Below are 18183 nucleotides of genomic sequence, written 5' to 3' on the forward strand. Positions count from 1 at the left end.
AGTGCTGCACTGCTGCCGGCAGAGAGAAGGGATTCCACGGCAGAGAAGACTGCACATGGGCTTACTCACCTCTTAAAATGCCCCTGAATAGATTGGTCATTTTGATTGATAGAGCTGACCACTCCCTAATGAGTGAGAACATTTCCACATGTATATAAGTGGGACTGCCCACCAAACAGAGTGTAGTAAGTAATCCATGTTTCACCTTTCTACAATCATCATCTTATTAGAATATCATCATGGTCATGCTAAACCATGTCAAAGATAATTCTTATGAAATGGGTCAGGCTCTATGGGCAGTATTCAATGAGGCCAATTCGCCAGGTTTCACGGCGAATTTGTGGTATTTTCAAGTTGGAAGGTGATTTTTTGTGTCAGAAAGTGAATCACCCTATTCAACGTGCACTTTTCGCCGTGTAGCAAATCGCCATCTTTTCATGGTGAAGTGGAATGTGAACTTTTAAAATAAAGTTGTTGTTTTTTTACATTTGGTGTAAAAAAATCAGGAATTTTATTCTGTGAAGGGGGCATGCTATTTTTATTCATGTGCTTACAGCACATGAATATATATTTAATTAAAAATTATTATAATTTTTTTTACACATAACAGCCAGCAGGGGGCCGGGGGCCGAGAGCCGCTTATTAGATATTCATATATTCACTGCTCCCGATCATTACATATGCACGGTCAGGAGCAGTGAATACCCCGTCCCCTGCTGGCTGTCCCGGGGGAGGCAGCTCGTGCTGCCTGGGTCCTGGGGAGCCCTACTCCCCTCCACATACGTTGTGGGGCAGGTAGGCAGACTTCCGTCTCCCTGCCTGCCGCTGTCCCCTGGCTCCCTGCGGGACGCCGCAGGGGTTAAGATTCGCCGTCAGGGGCAGCAAGCCCCTGCGGCATTGAATACTGGGACAGAGAGGGCTGGCAGCGAAGGCTCCAGCTCTCCGGAACGCGGCGACAGTGCAGCGAATCCTAAACAGGATTTGCTGCATGCCGCGATTATGTTCATTGAATACTGCCCTATGACAGTATCACCCATGCCAAAATATACATCTTCTATCAAAAAAGTTTTATTAGCAAGAATAAAGTAAAGGCCATTCAATCCTGTATACTTAAAATTAGTTTGTTTTTTTATTAAAATATCTGTAATGCAGTATATTGTATAGGGATTGCTAATTAATGGCATATAAAATTATACTACTTTAGTTACAGATTTAAAATTATTAATAAGGGCCATACATCAGAGCCGCAACTCCCTGTTATGCCGATCTGATGATCAGCAGACAGACATCTATCAATGGCAATCCATCGGGGGCTTGCAACAAGAACAGTATGTTTAAAATCCTCGACTCCCGATCCTGATAATTATTTGAATGCCTCCCAATGGTTCACGATGCTTGGGCTATCTAACTTAAATGCAAGAAAAAAAACAAAAAAAAAAACATTTCAAGTGAAACCTGTTTTTCCTGGACAAAAAAAAATCCTGTTCTTCTCCAGAATCGGGTGAAACAAAATTTCCAATAAGCCAAAGCACGCGCCAGCTTATGGGGGCTAATCGAATAGCCCACTGCGAGACAATTACCCCCAGTCAATGATCAGGGGTAATTGAATACCAGCCTGTGTGTTGATGCTGTTACACTGGCATCTGCATTGGACTGGACCAACGCATGCAATAAAATATAGTCATCAGTAGTCTAAAACATAATATGTCACTGAGACACTCAAAGCAAAAAAGTAGGTTGGACACTGTGGGGTAAATTTACTAAGGCTTCCCATAGCAGCCAATTAGATTCTGTCAATCATTTCTCTATTGCATCCTAAAAATGACAGATATAATCTGATTGGTTGCTATGGGCAACATCCCCTTTTTTAATTTTTAGAAGCTTTAGTAAATGTACCCCTATGTCCAGGCCATACAGAGAGTCACTGCTTTAATTTGGCTTCACACAAACACACACATACCCTCTCCAGGGTAAAACTGAGAATCATTCCATAGGCTTCCATGAGATGTAGCTTTGAGCAAGCGTGGATGAGATACATTGAGCCTCCTAGCTTGCACTGAATGTGATGGTGGTTGTGGGATTGTTGGTACAATATCATCATCATCTGTAACTGAGGATACAGGGAGCTTTGGCTTCTGCAAATGAAAACGATGGAATGAATGAATAAATTAATGAATGAATAAATTATCATTGCCTTTTACTTCTTATTTTTGGTTGCTGTTTTTTACTAGTAAATCTAAATAATGATTGGTCTACAGATCTTGAATCATACCTATTTTGATGCAGCAAAATTTAATGTAAAGAAAAAGCGCAACTTGGACCTCTACTTACATGCGGCAAGGGGCTCAGGCGTGTCCCAGAGACAGGTCTAGAGTCAGGAGAGTCAAAACTACAAGAATGCAAGCTGGAAGAGGGACAAAAGAGATGATTAAATATGCTTTAAGCAAAACACAGGATTGTGAGCATGATGTGGGTAATAAAGTGTAATAGTTCAACTTTCTCTCTGGTGACCGAAAACAAGCACTGTTTTTGAAACATGTTAATGAATGAGAAGCAAAAACACATATTGCATACTTCAGGGCCTGTAGATAATTGATCTGTTAAAAGCATATACTAGGTCAAGTCACATGCCTTCCTCTACCCATGTATACAGAGATGTTCCTCAATCTACTGCATAGATCTTGATGCAATGGTATGAGAACTTCTCCTCAGCGCACTGTGCTGTTGCTGCACTTGTTATGCGCACCTGTGGTCTTCCTCAGTGGCGTGCGGTGGGGTGAGGCAGGGGAGGCACAGCCTTTCCTGTCATACTAGCGTGTATGCGGGCATTTTGAATTGATAAAGTATGTCAAAAATACAAACAATTTATTTAAAAAAAATCTTATTTTTATTATTCTAATCATTTTTATAGTCAAAACTCTGGAGTAAAAAGTCCATGGCAGGTGAGGCAATGCATCACCTTGCTATCTTTTCTACACATCTCTTATCAAAACTCAGCGAATCTCCAGCAGTGTATACTGCTGCACATGTGTATAATGCCGGCATGTACCCCATGGATCATATATTTTGTGCATATCTGGCTCTAGTACTTGCCAGGGACTCTTGAGCCATTTACCTCACCGCACGTCCCTGGTCTTCCTAGTTGAGTAATGAGGTAGAGTATGCAAAGTAATTAGGTGATGTTGGAGCCAGCGGGTATATGGGCAGGATGATAAAACACACTGCTGGCTCCAAGGACTGTGGTCTGGGTGGCAACCCCACATTCCTTGGTTGTACAAGTCACAAAAACCGATGCGTTTCAAGCCTCCCATCGCTTTTCTTCAAAGCAGCTATTTGGTTCCAAATGTCCAGGACCGGAAAAATTACCCTCCTCATGTACCACCACTGGCTTCAACATCTGGATCTGGATAAGGACATTCCTACAGACTAAAACGATTCCCTTGCTATACGGTTATTGCTCTTTTATATATTTTATAAGCATGTTCATGGTTTATTGCACATTTTATACTTATTCAGCAATATAAATTATATTTCACTATCATTATGAGCGCCTATGGTCCACACACAGAATTACCTTGCATACTACATAGATCTTACTTGTCCCCACATAGGAGGTTTATAATAAGGCTTTAATCACCTCACTCCTGCTTCAAATGTGGCCAGTCCCAGGCCGATCTACTCCACTGCTTAGGGTCATGTCTGCCAATTCATAGATATTTATTGCAAGTGCTCAATTATTCCTGAGAACATCTGGTTAATTATGTCATTAACCCTTGAATGGGCTTGTGTGGGCTTTGAATCTCAAAAGGGAGACAGTCAACTAATGCTGGCAATTAGTGCAGCTGCCCGTAAGTCTACCCCACAGGTGTGGATACATCCCAGACTCCCTACTTTATCTCTTTTTAAAACAAAACTATTTATCTCTTTCACAAGGTATTGGTGGAGGTAGAAATTCCTTATGTACCCCTTACTGGTATCTTCTACAAATGGATGGGGGCAATCCTCTGATTTCAGTGCAATTAGGGAAGGGGGGGGGATTTTTCTTCATATTTTACCTTGACCTGTAATTTGTGTACATGCCTCTTTTGTCACTCTACTGGGCCTACTACTGTCATACCCTCCTAGGAGACCTCACCTAGAGTACGGAGTACAGTTCTGGGCCCCACACTATAAAAAGGACATCATAGAATTAGAAAAAGTCCAAAGGCGTGCAACAAAGCTTATTAGGGGAATGGAGAATTTAAGCTACGGGGAGAGATTAAGCAATTTGGGACTATTTACATTAGAAAAGAGACGTTTAAGGGGGGACATGCTCAACATGTACAAGTATATCAAGGGCCAATATAAGGAACTGTCACATACCCTATTTTCTACTAGAAAGGAATCTAGGCTGCGAGGGCATGAGTATAGATTAGAAGAAAAAAGATTTCATTCAGCTAGTAGAATTTCTTTACAGTCAGAACAGTCAAACTCTGGAACTCTCTTCCCAGAGAGGTGGTAACGGCTGGCTCATTAAATGCGTTCAAGGCAAAGTTGGACAAACATTTACTGGAGAAAAACATCCATGGGTACAAATAAGAAATATAATTTGTCTGTAAAATACCAGAACCTACCAAATCAGCAATGGATATCTATACCAGGTTAAACTAGATGGACGCAAGTCTTTTTTCAGCCTTACCTACTATGTAACCATACAATTATCTGTATTTTACTCATATCTCATTGTTCCATTGAACCACATCATGTTGGGCTTTTTTTTATCTGTAAACAGTTATTTATCATATTGATTTTGTTTAATGTTTAATTATTTATGCATTGCTTCAATAAAATTGTATTATGAAAAATAAGTCAGAGAAGTTTTAAATATATTGTTTGCTGAAAATGCATTGAGAGGGGGAAGCTAATAAGGTATTAGCCCAGGGTAGCTGGAATCCTTAATCAAGCTCTGTTCATGTTTTAAAGTGAATTAAATACATTAGAAAATTAGTGTTAAAAGGGCATTTAGACATCTAAAAAGATCTCAAAACAACAGCGGTAACAGGTCTATAATTTATCATACTGGTTCCGACTTTAACAATTTAAAGTATTAAAAAAAAATTGCTGCTACAGTATAGTATTTCTCAAAGCTCTCTAGCTGGGACAATGCAAGGAAAAGGGTTTGTCCCTGTGAAAAACTTAAGGCCCCAATAGTTTACAGACACATTGCAGCAGGTGGGGAAATTGGAAACATTAAACACATTTAAAAACCCAAATTCCCCCAATACCAAAGAAATCTAATCTAAAGGAACAGCCGGGTCCAGGAATCAGCGCCTATATGTGTTTATTATTATTATTATACTTTTATTTATAAGGCGCCACAAGTGTTTCACAGCGCCGTACAAAGGAACAATACAGTGAGACAAAACTTGGCATAACATTGAATAAATAACAAAAATAGAGTACAAATAAAAAGCGACACAGTTCAATACACATTACAGCTTAAATATAAGTAGTGAGGACTCAATCAACATACAACTAGAGGCTTAAGGCCAATGATGGAGATGAGTATGCAGACGAAGATGGTCACTGAGTGTTTGAGTATAGGAGAGCTGTGAGTGAAATGTGAAGAGAAGAGGGCTTTGACAACAGGAGGAAAGAGGGCCCTGCTCAGAGGAGCTTACAATCTAGTAGGAAGGGGAGACAGACAGATTACAAGAGGTGCACGTGAGTGGGTGGTGGTTAGATAGCAGGATGTAAAAAGGCAAGGGGTCGGAGAACCAGCTGGTTTATGCAGTGGAAGGGTACGCTTTGATGAATAGATGAGTTTTCAGTGCCCGTTTGAAGCTTTGCAAGGTCGGGGAGAGTCTAATGGAGCGAGGGAGTGCGTTCCACTGAGTTTAGTTAGCAGATAGCATTACCGCTGGGCAGGGTTGGCTGGTTTAAACCAAATGTTTTTTTGTTTTGTTTTTTAAACACTAAAATTGGTTTTATTGATTTCAAATAAATCATACCAAAGCCTAATAACTTTGGATGGTTACTGTTAGAAAGCTTTAAAACAAAGGTTTCTAATATATAGCAATGTTTCACTATTATTAAAACAAACAGGATTAAAACATTTTCCATCAAAACATTAATGCAAAAAAAAGAAAAACACCCCCCCAAAAATTATTATTTTTTCCAACCTTGCCTTTGGGAGACAAATCTTTTATCCTTCTTCTATGTTCTCTCCCTATAAATAATATTTATCAGAGGACACCCTTATCTGTGGTCTTTTATATACATGTGGTCTTTTATATACATATTGCAGGTAATATAAGCAAACGATAAACGCTGCAGATGGTCATGGTGGGGAGGTTAAAATGACAGATGAGATAAGGTGGATAAGGAAATAGAGTGGCATAGCAGAAAAAATATTAATACAATAAAAGGTAGTACAGTAGATGCAATACCAGAAGTGGCAATGCAGCATAAGAATAGTACCAGTTAAATGGCAATTAATTATGGAGGCAAAATGGTAGTATGGTGCATAGAAACAGAATACTAGATCAACAGAGACAAAACGTTGAAGATAAAATGATCTGAAAGAAAAACAAACTGGGTAGAAGATTAAACAAAATGGGAGACGTTGAATGGAAAGACATGCAAAAGGACATAACGGGTGAAAATGAAGAACTGAGAAAATGGATAGCAATCAAATTAGGGGGAAAAATAATAAAAGGCAATACAAAAAAAAAAAAAAAAAAAAAAACCACAATCGTATTTTTATTGAATATGACCTAATTTTGTGTGTAAACAAAATTAAATAAGGAACATTTCAAACAATGATCCAGCATTAACATTACCACGAGTAAGTGGTTACAGTTCATATTATTAAAACAGCTGCAGCTTATTTTCGAGTTTCATTTCTCTTTAAAGGCTCAGCTTATTAAATTGGGTTATTTTGGGCCCTGTTCTACAATCCATTACGTTTGAGTAATAAGTCTAATATTGGATCACTTTAATGATATAATATAATAATGAATCCATCCCTTAGCATTCACATTTGGTAATAGTGGCAACAAATAGTAATTTGTGTAAGATGTCTCTGTACATCGTGTCACTTGGATCAATTTATGTAAATTTTCCTTTTGAACAGAAAATATGTTTCACAGTATCAACGTGTTCCAAAAACAGGGTTACATAAATTCCCATATATTTAACTTAAAAAGAAAAATAATTATTGGCTCCTCTTTATTTTAGGGTACTATTATGGAGTCTATTTAGAAACCATCCATACATTCTATGGCTAATATTTTGAGATAAAAAGCATTAACAGTGGTCAGGTGTGAATGGTTTCTCCACCTTCTCACCGAAGGAAAAAAAAATTGATCAGGAGATTTTGCCACAGGAGAAAGTGTTCATGGGTCTGAGCACTGGCTATCTCATCACATGTCATCCATCTACAACACATCTCATTTTCAATGTTCCCAATTCCAAACTGCTGTGCAGTTGTGATCATGTTTTATGCTACGGAAACGTGAAAGCTCAACATGAAAGTAAAAATATGTATGCAAAGTAAAATAGCATCTCACAGGCTTTAATTGTCACATTCATTTATAGCAATAACACACCATACACCTAATAAATTGTGCTGCATGACTGAACATTATATATGCAAATCTGATCTTATTTTACAGATTAAAGACCATTAACCATTTGAGTGTCAACATTTCTGTGAAAGATGTGCAAAATATCTGCTAAAAATGGCAGCGTCGCTCTCATGTGTGATATAAATTCAAATAAAAAATGTGTAAAAAAAGATATTTCCTATATAAGGTAAACATTACAGGTCATTATGATGGATAAAAAAAATTGTTTTCTTGGCAATTTTCACACCAATTTTAGCAAATTCACTTGGCACTCAAAGGGGTCGATCCTGTTCGGTCCAAAGGGTGCGAGGTACCATTCAGGTGCCGTTTTCATGCTTTTAAATGCTGGATACAGCACCCGATTCAGCCCGCTCTCACACACTTCACTGGGCTGAATCGCTTAAATATGGCTCGCACCCCAATGGAGGTGCGAGTGCTTTTAAGAGAATTCAGCCCACCATAAAGTGCACCAGATGCCGTGATGATTTAAACTTGTGAATCATCCGCACTCAATAGGATTAACCCCAAGGGGTTATAAAAAAAAAACACTTGAAATTTGTATGTATCAACAGCATGCATGCTGATCACACATGGAAGTAATCTTCATCTACCAACTGTCCTCTTTTCCGAGAAGCTAGGAGTGGACAAGGGCTTCAAGATTGATACACTCAATGGGAAGGCATCATACACCCCTGCTTCGGAGAGGGTGTTGCCCACCCTTGCTTAGAGAAGGTGTGCCCATATCCTGCTATAAAAAGGTAAAATGGCAGGTTAAAAAAATAAATAAAAAAAGTAATAATTACAACACACTTGTACTGTTCACATGCCCTTTAATTTCTTGCTTTTTAGTTATTTGATAAATAACATTTTATTCATTCTTTATTCTCTAGTTTAAGATTCATTTGTAGGGGTTGAATAATTGAGAAACACACACTAGATGTGCATCAAACTCCCAAGCAGAGCCTATTGAGGCTACAAAATTGTTTTTTTCATTGAGGTGTTACAAATACATGAATCTATTACCCCTAAGGCCAATATTCAATGCCTCAGATTCGACGTATTTTACAGCTACAGCGAATCTGGCAATTCGCCGGGGTAATGGCGAATTTTCTCTCATAAAAAACAATTTGCCCTATTCAATGGAGACAATTCGCTGAAAATGAACAGCGAAGATCTGTTGATTCGCCGTGTGCGATTCGCCGCAATTCGCCGGTGGTTTTCAATGGGGTTTTTAGTCAAATTCGCCGAGAGTGTATGCAATGCTCAAATGGAGAACTGCTTTCTCCAGTGATTTTCGCCATGTCTCACCATTTTGCATTCGTCATCTTTTTTCGGTGAACTGGAATGTGATCTTTTAAAATAAAGAAGAAAACTTTTTTTTTTTTTTTTTACACATTCGCCAGCAGAGGGCTGGGAGCTGCTCATTAATATTCATATATTCACTGCACTCTGGTCCCGATCATTACATATGCAGGATCGGGACCAGTGAGTGCAGCGGCTACTATCTCAGTCCCCTGCCAGCTCTCGGGGGGCTCTCCCTGTGACCCTGCCAGCCCTCCACCTCCACAGTGTGAAGGAGGGCTTCCATCTCCCTGCCTGCCCCGCCCCTCGGCTCCCTGCGGCATTCGCCGGGGGGGGGGGGGGTTAAAATTTGCTGCCAGGGGCAGCGAGCCCCTGAGGCGTTGAATAGAGGGTGAGTTAGGGCTGGCAGCGAATGCACCAGTCCTCCGGAACATGGCGATTGTGCAGAAAATCCAAAACAGAATTCACTGCACAGGACGAATTAGGGCATTGAATACCTGCCTAAGGGGTCAATTCAATTACAAATGGTAATTTACTGCAGCTAATTAACGGAGGTAGCATCAGGCTTTAAATGAAGAAGGCTATTCAATTAGCCTACCCACTTCTCCTGAAAGGCAGGTTTACGACTTAACTTCAACTGATGTTAACGCACAGAATCCTTGAAAAGTTCAAAGATTCCAGCATTAACAGGGCCACAGGACCTTAAAAAGTGCCAGCATTGGAGCTAATTGAATAGCCCGCTACAGGCCCAGATGCACTAAACTTCAAAAGTAATAAAATGGAGAGTGATAAACAGCCAGCCAATCAGCTCCTACCTGCCATGTCACCAACTGTGTTTGAAAAATGTCAGATGGAAGCTGATTGGTTGGTTGTTTATCGCACTCCATTTTATCACTTTTGAAGCATCTGCTAACCAGGTTCAAAAAGTTCTAAATACCAAATATGCTGCATATAAAACTGGACTGGTTTGGATAACCTGGGACACACAACAATCCTGCTCTCATGGGCCCGGGGTAATCTCACTCTAATGTCTTTTAATATTCTTAAACATAAATTTACCATCAAGGAGAAACTTCTTCTAACCTATAGATTGGTCCTCATACATTATTGCTGCAGTCCCACCACACAGCACCTGTTGGTGCGCAAGATCTCATGTGATTTTTTTCACCCCCAAAAATAGTCAACTAGAATGCACCAGGAAACCGCAATGATTATTTTGATATGCAACATTTCTATATCTGTGTGTGACCATGTAGCAACTGCAGCATTTTCCATGCCAAGTTCCATTCGAAGTGCACTACAAATGCATACTCAGATGCACACAGATATACACAATCTTGGAGCATCCTGGTCACATTGCATTACGGCCAAGACACTGTTCTTGAGTACAAAGAAGTAAGAAAAAAAAAAATCGCCCAGTAAGTCGCACAAGACCTGAAGGACACATCTACTACATAAACATCACTACTACTGTACACATGGCTGACTGTACATTGGATTTGCAAAATATACTTAATGGAGCTTGGGCATGGGCATATTAAATGAGGAAGGGTCATGTGTGCAGTCTCCGCCTGGGCCCCATCCTCTCCAGCTGGCAGTACACAAGACTCTGAGCACTAGGGTCACTAGTATGCAAGTATAGTTGGTGTAATGGTTAGCTTTACTGGCTTCCCTAACTGTGTGTAGTATATATATGCTCTCCGTGCTTACTGGGTTTTCTCCAGGTACTCTGGTTTCCTCCCACACTCCAAAAATATACTAGTAGGTTAATTGGCTCCTGGTTAACGTTAACCCTAGTGTGTAAGTGTGTCTACATGTGTTTGGGGGAAGACTAGATGGGTCAAGTGGTTCTTATCTGTCTTTAAATTCTATGTTACCCTAGCTCCGTGACAGAGTCTAGTGCCATGACATTTTTTCCAGGGATAGCTAAAGCACTGTGATACTTGTGTATTATAGCGGCGCCCCCGATGTACATCGTACGATGAACGTATCGCATCGCATGCCATGTACCCGATGGCATGCGATGCGATTTTGACCCCCTATACGATCAAAAATCGTATAAGCACCCTAAAGGGTGCTTTTGAGCACCCTAATGGGTGCTTACAATGTTAAATGCACCCCACGCCACCCCCCCACTATAAACGTGAACCCGAAGCGTGGTGAGCGCAGCGAGCCCGCGAGGGGCGGCGGTACGCGTCCTACGACCTTTTCATACCCCCACTATCCACGTCGGCGTGGAGTTGAGAATAGATTAGTGTGGCAAGCGCAGCGAGCCACCGAGCTCGAAGCGTGGCGAGCGGACGCGGATACCTGTGAAGCCCGCGAAGGGACGCGTTTACCTGTTAAGGTATCAGCAGTTTATGGCCATCCAATCCACCTTGAGCCACCCGGGACCTTTCACATGCAATGTAGTGCTTGCAACCCTGTTCCCAGGCACTGGAATGGGGGCAGAGTCAGAGGCTTGACTAGCAACAGGTCCAACCTCCGACTCCGATGCATTCGGGACCAGGCATCAGATCAGATGTCTTACACATGAAATTTGGGGCGATTTCACCTGATTTCTCAGCCCGATCGAACGGAATTTACACCTAGGGGGAAATTTTCTAAAGGGTCAGTTTTTAGAAGTGTTGCCAATAGCCACTACTTATTTATCGTACACGTTCTAGAGCCTTGATGACTAACCTTGACACTCCAGCTGTTGTTGAACTACACATCCCAGCATGCTCTGCATCAGATTTAGCATGGCCAAATAGAAAAACTAAAGCAGAGCATGATGGAATGTGTAGTTTAACAACAGATGGAGTCAAGGTTAGCCATCAAGGTTCTAGAGTATAATAGCTAGAATCTGATTGGTTGCTATAGGCAATATCTCTCACTTCTAAAAACACACGCTTTAGTACATTTACACCGAAGACTTGTCATCCCACAACACTAAGCATCAGAGAAGGAGCAGTGTCGTGGGGAACGTCAGGTGGTGAGCAGAAGTGGTGTTTGATAGCCACTGACGTGCCATCTGTGAATGAAATCATCTGCTGGAACCTACTGATGGCATCTCTGCTGTGTATGACATGGCTGGGCAGTCATAGAAGGGGGTTAAGTACAGTAATCCCTGCACTGGGGAAAGAAATAAAATTTGTTGTGATCCGGTCATTGATGGCAAGGACATATGTCCTCGGATCAGGCAACCATACCCAGCGAAACCGCAGAATTTTTGATTATGGAAGATTTTTCTGTTCTGGTACTTTATCTGTTACCCAAAATACATAAGTGTAGTATTAATCCGCCAGGGCGACCAATTATAGCTGGTACTAATAGTCTAACCGCCAACTTGTCCTACTTTGTAGACCATCACCTCCAGCCCTTGGTCTTGAACAACTTATCCCACCTTAAGGACACCAACAATGTTCTTAATAAATTACAAAGTATAAAGTGGGAAGAGGATTACTGTTTAATTACAGCTGACGTCATATCCCTTTACACAATAATTAATCATTGTGATGGACTGGAGGCCATTAAAAACACCTTGGGCCAGACAGATACTGTTCCGGATTTACAAAACCTGTTAATAGAAAGTATTGATTTTATATTACACAATAACTACTTTCATTTTGATGGTTGTTACTACAATCAGGAGGTGGGGACAGCAATGGGGACCAGATTTGCCCCCAGCTATGCCAATGCCCCAGCTATGCCCATGCCAGATTCCATGGTCTGGCATGGGCATAGCTGGGGTGTAAATCTGGTCCAATGGTGGTGCTACATCGATGATGTGCTGTTTGTTTGGAGGGGAGATGAAAGTACTTTTATGGAGTTCTGTACTTACCTCAACACTAATACTTTAAATATAAAAACTTACATTTAATATAAGCAAAACGGAGGTTAACTTTCTAGATTTAAGAATCTATGTTGAAGGTAAATTAGAAACACCAGGGTATGTAAAGCCCTCAGACTGAAATACATACATCAATCAATTTTTTTTTTTCAAAATTAAAAAAAATGGATTTCTAATGTACCGAAGGGTCAATTTATACGCCTGAAAGAAAATTGTTCAACTACTAATAATTTTGAAGATAGTGCTAGAATAATGAAAAATAAGTTCTTGAATAAAGGGTATAACACCGACCTTATTGAAAAAGCTTTGGATACTACCCGTCACCTCCCTAGAGATAAACTTACCACCAATACATCTAACTCACAACCTTCCAATAAACCCTATGAAATAGCCTTCATATAACCAATTACCAGCTATCATACATCAATAGAACAAATCTTTAAGAAAAATTGGAAGCTGTTATTGGAGGATCCTGTCTTGGTTAATATTCTTCCAACAACTCATAAATTTATCTATAGAAGAGCCACCAATCTAAGAGATAAATTGGTCGCCAGTGCTTTCTAGACACAGCCTACTGGCATCTTAACGAGGAATAAAGGTTTCCACCGTTGTGGAGACTGCAGCATGTGTAAATTTTGTCCATCATCCATAAGGAAGTTCACCAAAATTAATTTAAGTATTCGTATTTTTAAACTGCAACAAATCAGTTGAAAAAGCTGCTCTGTGCAGTGAAACGCGTTGGCCCAGGCTCCTAACTGCCCACCACAAAACGCTGCCTTCCACTACCACCTTTTTCCACTGAGAACCGTCTGGAGATTTCTATTTGCCTACTATCATCGTCCCCACCGACCTGGAGTGAGGCACTCACCTCTTGAAGGCAAGCCGCCTATCTAATACCCACCCAGAGTCGTACAGCGCACACTCAACCAATACTTCTCATCCAAGTTGGGAGGGTCGCTACCCCCTACTACAATCGGGAGAAAACTACATTTGAGTACCGCTACGGCCAGGCACCGATATATTCATCTGCTCCTCACTTCATCCGATATCCATTGGACTGTGGACTCTAAATAAGGTGATATCACAATAATAGTGGATGCAGCAATTTTCAACACCTCTGCCCTTTCCCCTCCCCCTCCTTTTATATTGTGTACATTGTATTTTATGTGTTTATTATAGCAAGCTATTTGTATAATTAAAATACTATTTTAATTCCTCACTCTGTCATCAATGAGCGCAGTCTACCACCCTTTTCTTGTACCAATTACCAGCTATCATACATTAATAGAACAAATCTTTAGGAAAAATTGGAAGCTGTTATTGGAGGATCCTGTCTTGGTTAATATTCTTCCAACAACTCATAAATTTATCTATAGAAGAGCCACCAATCTAAGAGATAAATTGGTCGCCAGTGCATTCTAGACACAGCCTACTGGCATCTTAACGAGGAATAAAGGTTTCCACCGCTGTGGAGACTGCAGCATGTGTAAATTTTGTCCATCATCCATAAGGAAGTTCACCAAAATTAATTTAAGTATTCGTATTTCTAAACTGCAACAAATCATTATCTGTAACTCGAATTACGTGGTTTACGCCTTTCAGTGTTCCTGTAATAAAATCTACGTCGGCAAGACAAAAATAAATTTAAAAATACGCCTAGCTGAACATGTCAGGAATATTAAAAAAGGATACAAAGAACATCCATTTTACCTACATTTTAAGAATCATCATGAGTGCTCTACAAATTTTATTACAGGCTTTTGGGATCTAGAAGCTGTTAAAACCAACTGGCGTTACAAACATAGAGATATTCGTTTAGCCAAAACAGAAATTAGATGGATTTTCAACGTATCACTATCGCCATCTGGCCTAAACCACGAATTTGAGCTTAAATGGTTTCTATAAATAGTATGCACTCACGGTGATACAGCCACCCTGATGGGTGATTAGTATGTGAAATGCCCCCCATTGTTAACGCCACCCCCACTATCAATGCCATCCCGAAGCTTGGCGAGCACAGTGAGCCTGCGAGGGGCGGCAGTACACGTCCCGACCTTTTCATACCCCCAGTATCCAAGTCGGCGTGGAGTTGAATTCATATAGTGTGGCGAGGGGATATGGATTACTTTACATATATTCGGCGTCCCCTCGTGGGGCTCGCCACGCTTCGGGTTCCTATTCCGCATCCGCTCGCCACGCTTCGGGCTCGGTGGCTCGCCACACTATATAAAATCAACTCCACGCCAACGTGGATACTGGGGGTATGAAAAGGTCGGAGGACGCGTAATGCCGCCCCTCGCGTGCTCGCTGCGCTCACATGCTTCGGGTTGGCGTTGATAGTGGGCTGGTTGGGGGCCTTGTGGACACATTCACACCACCAATATCAATCATCTCAGACAGTAATGACAACAGGTGTACACGAAAAACTGTATTAATTTTTACGAAATAATGATTAAATAGGAACAATAAAGATAATGATTAAATAGAAAGATAATGATTAAATAAAACAATAAATATAATTTAAAATGAACAATAACAGAGGCAATGACAGGCCAATAAAATTACAATAAATACACCATGAACAATTAAGATAATGATTAAATAGAAAGATAATGATTTGTACTTTACTAGCACTCCCGATCATTTCAAGGGAAAATCGGGTCCCATCGCATCGCATCGCATACCATTCAATAGGGCATGCGATGCAATGGGCGCCCAGATAATACACAAGTACCGGACGTTTTTATCCACACTAGCGCACTTTATTACATTACATTCCACATCCCTAATATCATCCATTTAGAGGCAGCATTAACCCGTAATTTACGGTGTTCTGCTTTGACCTCCATGACCTGGAAGTAACTCCTCCATTCTGGTATATACACCTCCCTGAACTCAGTCACTCCACAGCCTTGAGAAAGACGGCAGTAGCCGTTGAAACATGTTGGCCAGGAGTGATTGAGATTACATTGGTGTAAGCTGTCTCCCTGTGTATGCGGTCATTGGCCAATGTGACCGCTCTTCAGGTGATTGTTTTTACCCATTGTTTTATTGTTTGTTAACCCTTTTTTGGACTATGAATGAGACCTTTTTCCTTTCCTCTCTCACGGCTTACCACTGCCTGTGGGAAATGAGATCTGAAAAGGAATAAAGTATCCCCCCAAAAAATACCTTTATATGCTTCAAACAATTCATGCATCTAGTGAGTACGTACCGTACATCTGAGGAAGCGTGACTCTTTTCTGGTATAGAGCATATCTGATTACAGTTTAAGTGGTGACCCCTTAGTCAACTTCACACAAAAGAAACCGTTATATGCTTCACTTAACCTCTTGCTAGAGTGAGTACGGTACGCATCCCTCAACGAATACACGGTCTGTTTTTGGGATCTATACAGCACGTAGTGATTCTGAAAGATTTATCACAAAAAGATACCTTGATAGGTGTTTCTCCTCCCAATTTCTTGTGAGTTGGGTACGGATTACCTCTAAAAATCACTCTAAAAAAAAAAAATCACCGGCTCTATCACTATAACCCTTACATTCATATCCAATTCTGATACATAGCATTTACATCTGTTTTGCATGTACACCGAATATTGACTGAGGAATCTATCAACTGTGACAACTAATCCAGCGCCGACAAGTTTGTTTTCTTCTGTAAACCATTGTGACTTTGGAAAGTTCTTACCATTCCAGACTGTCCATGGGGAATCCCAAACAGATGGTAACCAACCGCATGACCCCCTCACTCATTCACCTAATATGGCTTTGGTGACCCTACAAACTGTAGGGTCACTCTCTCTCAAAACTCTTAGCTGCGCAACACATGTATTACAAATACAGCTTTCTCAAATTCATGTGTTACAGCTTTTTAGAATGCTTAAATTCATGTATGTCTTAGCAGACATGGACTGTTCTAGCAAGAACTGAACAGTTTGTATGCCGAAGCATATAAGTTTAGCACACAGACCACACAGTTGAAGAAGGACAACACATCAGCAACACATCTGAGAACAAGCCATCAGCCCTCTCAGCTCTTGACTACAGACACTTACATTGTAAATTGGGGGAGTTAGAATGTTAATTTATAGTATGGGTCATAGGGTGGACACTATAGTGTTCATTTTAGCACCCGCTATCTTTGAAAACCCCTGTAGTTCCTGTTTCCTGCCTGGGGTGTCGCTGTCTGCTGTGGTGTTTCTAAGCACAGGTCTGGTTTGCATATCAGTGCTGATATACAAACCACACTGTGCTAGAAGCACTACAGCAGACAGCGACACCCAAGGCAGGGAAGAGGAACTGCAGGGGGTTTTCAAAGATAGCGGGTGCGAGAATGAACACTACACTAATAAGGTCAGACAGTCAATAGGTACACCACTATTCATTGACAGGCCATAGCTCAACACATGCTTCGGACTCACTATTATAATCTTACTCTATGTCCACTTGGATGGTAAAGTACGAAAAAACACCTTTAAAAAAAAAAACGTGAAAAACAATTGTCAACCTTTTTAATGCCGACCTATTGCTTGTGTCGAAGTTTTGACCATGTGGACCTAAGGTATGTCGACATTTTTTTACATGTGTCAACCTATGGCCTGTTGACCAATAGTGGTCGACTTATAGACTGTCGACCGCATCCCCATTTATACAGCAACTATTAAAGAATGTTTTAGGGCAGCACAAAATTAGAAATGAAAAAAGTGCAGTATACTCAAAATTAAGATCATATGAGGATTTTACTTGCAAATCAAGCAATGCTAAAGGAACAGTGCATTGTCAAATAAAGCATGACTTCCACATGGAAAACAAGAGCATGTGGGAGTTTGGGTAATACTAGAAACCATCAAACTGAAACCATATGCTTTTCTACAATAACAACAGTTCTCCCATATGCTTTCATTCTGCTGTTGGCATAATCATCCTGTATTTGTTCTTTTTCAAAGTTATTGAGAATCAATGCAGTTATGGTTTACCACATTGTTGAAATTAAAATCAAAAGTCCAGATAAATGTTATTGCCACTGAAACTTTTGTACTATTAAAACCCATCCTCATTTTAGCATTTTCTCCAAAAGGTGACCATGTAAGCCTGGACAATTGCATGGACAAGTCACATCTCCTCCCTTACTACCATTAACACCTATTCACACCCATCAACTGCAAGTGAAAACTTGACTACGGCCCTTATTCAGATCTGATCACAGTACAAATTTGTTCTCAAAATGGGCACTGCAGGTGTGGCAGATGTAACATGTGCAGAGAGAGAGAGATTTGGGTGAGTTATTTTGTTTCTGTGCAGGGTAAATACTGGCTGCATTATTTTTACACTGCAATTTAGATTTCAGTTTTAACACACCCCACCCAAATATAACTCTCTCTGCACATGGTACATCTGCCCCACCTGCAGTGCACATGGTTTTGCCCATTTTGAGAACAAA

At 40.6% G+C, this 18183-nt stretch overlaps 1 protein-coding gene across 2 annotated transcripts in view; it reads right to left on the reverse strand.

The window, feature by feature from the left end:
- ARMC2 (armadillo repeat containing 2) overlaps window positions 1-18183 on the reverse strand; it is an 86300-nt gene that overhangs the window by 56397 nt on the left and 11720 nt on the right. Inside the window, exons 3-4 of one of the 2 annotated variants that reach the window (XM_083176926.1) lie at window positions 2332-2404; window positions 1961-2135 (exon numbers count right to left, since the gene is read on the reverse strand). In XM_083176926.1, the coding sequence (XP_083033052.1) occupies window positions 1961-2135; window positions 2332-2404 (248 nt within the window). The remainder of the gene's footprint in view (window positions 1-1960; window positions 2136-2331; window positions 2405-18183) is intronic. The other variant, XM_083176927.1, reaches the window with a different exon arrangement.

The sequence above is a fragment of the Crinia signifera genome, chromosome 3, assembly GCF_055691185.1.
Source record: "Crinia signifera chromosome 3, ASM5569118v1, whole genome shotgun sequence".
NCBI lineage: Eukaryota > Metazoa > Chordata > Amphibia > Anura > Myobatrachidae > Crinia > Crinia signifera.